The sequence below is a fragment of the Malania oleifera genome, chromosome 1 (assembly GCF_029873635.1).
Source record: "Malania oleifera isolate guangnan ecotype guangnan chromosome 1, ASM2987363v1, whole genome shotgun sequence".
Classification (NCBI taxonomy): domain Eukaryota; kingdom Viridiplantae; phylum Streptophyta; class Magnoliopsida; order Santalales; family Ximeniaceae; genus Malania; species Malania oleifera.
In genome coordinates, this window is record NC_080417.1 from 93561474 (window position 1) to 93567301 (window position 5828).

General features: G+C 33.1%; 2 protein-coding genes across 2 annotated transcripts; both read right to left on the bottom strand.

Moving 5' to 3' along the window:
* Positions 1–709: 709 nt before the first annotated feature.
* LOC131147585 (uncharacterized) lies at positions 710–1054 on the bottom strand. The gene has a single exon (XM_058097079.1). It carries the CDS (start codon positions 1052–1054, stop codon positions 710–712), a length of 345 nt encoding a protein of 114 aa, XP_057953062.1.
* Positions 1055–5084: 4030 nt separating this feature from the next.
* On the bottom strand, positions 5085–5429 carry LOC131147592 (protein RALF-like 33). Its single transcript, XM_058097093.1, has one exon. It carries the CDS (start codon positions 5427–5429, stop codon positions 5085–5087), a length of 345 nt encoding a protein of 114 aa, XP_057953076.1.
* Between the last annotated feature and the right edge of the window lie 399 nt (positions 5430–5828).

Here is a 5828-nt window from a genome sequence, read left to right on the forward strand (position 1 = left end):
TCCTCATCATTCTAGACCCTTCTCTGTGACGCCGCGACACTTCCAACATTTAATTTACAATAAACATTTTATTGGACATGAAAATAAAAAAAATTAAAAATATTTGTAATTGATGACTTTATTATCATTATTTTTGAAATTTATGAATGTTTTTATTTAATTATATTTAAATTTATACAATCATTTTTTTTATTTTAATTCAAAATTTTATAAAATGAATGATTTAATCTAAAAGAGCTATTCTAAGTATTAAAATTTCTAACAAGAAATTATCAAAATAAGTGGAAACCATAAATTTGATTTTCAATCTTTCATAAATAGCTAAAAGCTAACAATAGAAACAAGAAAATGATAACATAAATTAGCACATTTTTATGATCTATTTTTTCAAGATACATAGATTAAAATAGGAAGCATAAAACAACAACTGGACCAAACAACCTTAACCATACAAGTTTTCATGCACAAATAGAAAATAGAAGATAAGAAATAGTCATAATATCAAGTAGATCCTAAGAAATGCATATTGTTGTAGAGTAGGCACACTGTTTGCACATTTTTATCGGTCCACATTTCAACATGATGCCAGCTGTTGAAAATATTAGTTCCTCCCATAAGACCTTTGAATTCAATAAAAATATTTTAAATAATATATCTGATTCACATATGAGATCCATGGAGTACCGGAGAGTGTCAAAATTTTTTTTCGCTAGCATCCTCGAAAGTAATCATCTTTCTTTACGCACCCCTTTCCGTTTAAACAGCGGCCTACAGATTTCCCGCCACCACAAGTGCCTACGAAGGGTCCTGCCTTTAAGCCAGCATTAACTCTTGGTGGGTCAAGCAGAAGCCGTCTGTTTACGTCGGAATCCATCAAGAACTCGACGTCTGGATCGGAGGAAAGGCGGCATTCGCTCGTGGAGCCATTGCAGTTGCGGGTGCTTTCATTCCCCAGCGGCTGATGCGCAGATCCGCAACAGCTCGTGCGGAGGAGTAATATCGCCAGCAATATTACCTTGAGAGAAGAGTATATCTTTCCGGCCTCCACTGCCATTGTTGTGTTCTTTAATTTTCCGCTTCACTTATCCCCGGCGACTCTGCTGCGCGCCTTTGGAGGATCAGCTTGTTCACGAGGATGTTCTGTGCGGCTGGGAACTGAGGCGGTCTTTGTAGTGTGAGTAAGAAGATAGAATCACGACCTAGTGATTCAGACGCGTAAGGTTCAAAAAATTAACACGTGTACCATAGCACAAGGCCTATTCAATTTCATCTCCAATCTGTATTTGTAATATATCTACCACACAAAACCTAGCTAAAGGCGCTGAGATTTTTTATATTTTTAAAGTTATAAAAGTTAAGTGCTTATTAGTGAAAATTGCTTTATGGATTTGCTATTTATTATTCTCAAGTATTTTTTTTGGTATGAACCTTTCTCATAATTTAGAACTGCTCCATTATATTTCATTTTCTAATGTAATTGTCTATTATGACATAATAATTAACGTATGACTATATTACTTTTTAAAAAATTATTGCCCAGCTCATTATATTTTTCTAATTTCAGATTTATTAATTTTTCTAGCTAAATCTAAAAAAAAAAATTAGCTACTGAATTTGACTTAATTTGTGTGTTTGTGTGTGTATAGACATATATATATATATTTCTAGCTACTTGACTTTGACTTAATATACTATATACATAGTATGTTTAGTGGTAAATATTTAGAATTCTAAGACATTATATATGTGATAATTAATTGAAAAATATGGTTCAGTTAATCTCTCCTAAAGTAGGTAGATTGGGTTTGCCTTTCAAAGGGAATAATGACACACTAGACAGGGCTATTGGAGGACCCTTGTATAAGAACACTACAAAAGATGATTTTTTTAGCGACGAAACTAAAACCGTCACTACTAATGCTCTATTAGCTACAAAAAACAAAATTCGTCACTAATATTTAAGCCATTAGGGATGAACCTCGTATTTATCACTAATAATGCATTATTAGTGGCGGTTTCCTATTCGTCACAAATAGTTTTGTTACTAAAAATAGGTTTTTTCCCGCTCAAACGATCGCGCGAAAATATTAGTAATGATTTATTGGATATTAGTGACAAATTTTTTATTGCTAATAGTTCATTGTTAGTGACCATTGTTGACTGTCACTAATAGTCGTCTTTTAGTGGCGACTTTTATTAGTGACAAAATTTTTCATCATTAATAATCCATCATTAGTGATAGTTGTAGATCGTCACCAGTAGTCATCTTTTAGGGACGATTTTTACTAATAGTCCATTGTTAGTGAGAGTTGTAGACCATCACTAATAGTTGTCTTTTAGTTACTATTTTTAAAAACCGTCACTAGTAGTGGCCTTTTAGTGACAGTCTTTTAGTAACATTTTTTAAAACTATCACTAGTCGTGATCTTTTAATGATGGTTTAAAAAACCATCAATAAAAACTTCCCCAAATATCCCCTCTGCTCCCTTGACACAAAATTTCATGCATCCCAACCCAAATTAATCCCTATTCTCTATCTCACACTCACATCCTCATCCTCTACGCCAGAAAGACACGACAAGTGATTCATCGGAGAGCTACCACCGCCGTTGCCTTAGATCGACCGGGCAATTATTTGCCACCCATGGCAGCCACAACCAAGACTGCTTGCCACACCTAGTTGCCGAAATTGCAAGTACTACTTCATAATATGCTGGTGAAGTTTTTAATGCCTGACTTTTTCATATCACTACCCTGTATGGATGAACTTTAATTTGAATGGTTCTGGTTGTTTTAGGTAGTTTCTTTTTCGATTTTGAAATTGTTAGGTTTAAAATAAGGAATTTATGCAAACAATGTCAAATTCCTGGAATGTTGTGGTTAATGGATCTCCTATGCTCATTCTATATAAGAAGTTGTAATACCTAAAAGCTAATCTCAAAGCTTTTCATGGAAGTAACTATTTGAACTTGCATGGTAAAGTAGCTTTTGTCAAGCAAGATTTGCATAAAGCTTAAGATTATTTGTTAAATCTCAAAGGGTCTCTTGAAGTAGTGAACAATAAAATGAAAAAAGTATATGGGAGTTCTTAATGTGGAAGAGGAATTTCTCCATCAAAGAGCGAAAGCAAGTTGGTTAAAGCTTGGAGATAAAAGTAATTTTATTTTTTCAATAGTGATTAATAGGAGAATAAAACCTCAAATTAAAGCTTTATATACTAATGATGGAATAATAATAACAAGTTCTCCTTTAGAGATTTCCACATTACTAGTTTAATTTTATGAAAATTTCTAGGGGAACAGAAATGAAGATTTGTACCAATTTAAGTTGAGCTACTTGAGGAAAATGATTGACTTTGTTTGGATTAATGATGAGAAATATGTGCTTATCATACAAGTGGATGAAAAAGAACTACGTAATACTATTTTTCCTTCTTTAATGACAAATATCCAGTGCCTTGTGGTCTTAATACCAAATTTTACAAAAGTTGTTGGTAGATTATTGGGAAGGATACTACAAATGTCGTTCTTTCCTTTTTCAAGGATTCAAAGTTACTAAAGAAGGTTAACCATACTCTCCTGGTATTGGTGCCAAAAATAAAAAATCCCTTCAAGGACTAAAGAAATTGAACCCATTGCTTGTAGTAATATTGCCTAAAAATGTGTTACTAAAGTAATGACAAATAGACTACAATAGTACATTTGATCTTTTGTCAGTCATAATCAGACAACTTTTATTAAAGAACGGAGTATTCATGCCAATATCCTTTTGGCGCAAGAGTTACCGTAGGGATATCTTCTTAATGCGTCCTCCTATATTTACTATTAAAGTTGACTTGATGAAAGCTTTTGACTCTGCATATTAGGATTTTATATTCTTTTTTCTTAAATGCATTAAAACTCAAAATTTCATAAGTTAGGTTAAGGAATGCATTTCCTTTCCAAATTTTTCCATTATGGTTAATGTAACTATGGAATGTTTCTTCAAAGTTCAAAAGCATAAGACAAAGAAATCTTGTATCTCCTTAAACAAACCAAAAATCATATTTTGTTTTTGCCATATATATTTTATCCATGCGTTCATTGAAGCTTGGACAGGTTCAAGAATCGTTACTATACATTCATGTCTTATCATAAATGTGAGACAACTCAATTAATATTCAATTGGTTATTAGTCATACTATCCAAATTAATAATCATTGGAACATGTTAATTATTTGTTTTGTTTACGATTATTGATGTTTGTATTTCATCTATTCTTGAATTATCCAATGTGTGGATAGTTTAGGAATTTGTATTTATATTGTTGTCATGGTTTACGTTTTGTTCATTTGTTAGTGATGAAAAATTAGTAACATGTTCACTTTCCCAATCTCGTGTACTTGAAGAACCATAGGGAGATGCTGCCAAAATTTATAATAAACATTTAATTTACAATAAACATTTTATTGGACATGAAAATTAAAAAAAAAAATTAAAATTTTTGTAATTTACGACTTAGTATCATTATTTTTGAAATTTACGAATGTTTATATTTAATTATATTTAAATTTATATAATCTTTTTTTATTTTAATTCAAAATTTTATAAAATGAATGATTTAATCCAAAAGAGCTATTCTAGGTATTAAAATTTCTAACAAGAAGTTATCAAAATAAGTGGAAACCATAAATTTGATTTTCAATATTTCATAAATAGCTAAAAGCTAACAATAGAAATAAGAAAACGATAACATAAATTAGCACATTGTTATAATCTATTTTTTCAAGATACATAGATTAAAATAGGAAACATAAAACAACAACTGGACCAAACCACCTTAACCATACAAGTTTTCATGCACAAATAGAAAATAGAAGATAAGAAATAGTCATAATGTCAATTATGTCGTAAGAAATGCATATTGTTGTGGAGTAGGCACACTGTTCGCACATTTTTATCGGTCCACATTTCAACATGATGCTAGCTGTTGAAAATATTACGTCCTCCCACAAGACCTTTGAATTCAATAAAACAATTTTAAATAATATACCTGATTCACATATGAGATCCATGGAGTACCCGAGGATGTAAAATTTTTTTTCGCTAGCATCCTCGAAAGTAACCATCTCTATTTACGCACCCCTTTCCGCGTAAACAGCGGCCTGCAGAATTCCCGCCATCACAAGGGACTACGAAGGTTTCATTCCGTAAGGCCGACTTAAACATTGGTCGGTCAAGCAGAAGCCGTCTGTTTACGTCGGACTCCATCAAGAACTCGACGTCTGGATCTGAGGAAAGGCGGCATTCGCTCGTGGAGCCATTGCAGTTGCGGGTGCTTTCATTCTCCAGCGGCTGATGCGCAGATCCGCAACAGCTCCTGCGGAGGAGTAATATCACCAGCAATATTATTTTGAGAGAAGAGTATATCTTTCCGGCCTCCACTGCCATTGTTGAGTTCTTTAATTTATCCGCTTCACTTATCTCCGGCGACTCTGCTACGCGCCGGTTCGGTTCAACCTGAAAATTGAACTGAAGAATTTAGCTCCGTAAGTGAGACTAGTTCAGCTTAACCTAGTAACTGAGGTAGGGTTTCCTCATCCCGTCAAGAGAAGACGTAAAAGACTTCTACTCCGCCCAGTTAAGTGAACAGGTATAGTGGAATCCTTGGGGGTATGCTCAAGGTGGGGACATAGGCAGTATTGATCGAACCTCCTTAACAAATCCGTGTGTCATTCTCTCTATATCTTATTTTAATATCTGCATTTAAATTTTAGTATGTATATGCTTGTACATGTTTTGTTATATCCATATTGCATGCACACAAAACTAATTTAAATGAGATATGAA

Bases quoted from the DNA above. Each gene is read 5' to 3' on its own strand.
- LOC131147592 (XM_058097093.1), bottom strand. From the start codon at position 5,429: ATGGCAGTGGAGGCCGGAAAGATATACTCTTCTCTCAAAATAATATTG.
- LOC131147585 (XM_058097079.1), bottom strand. From the start codon at position 1,054: ATGGCAGTGGAGGCCGGAAAGATATACTCTTCTCTCAAGGTAATATTG.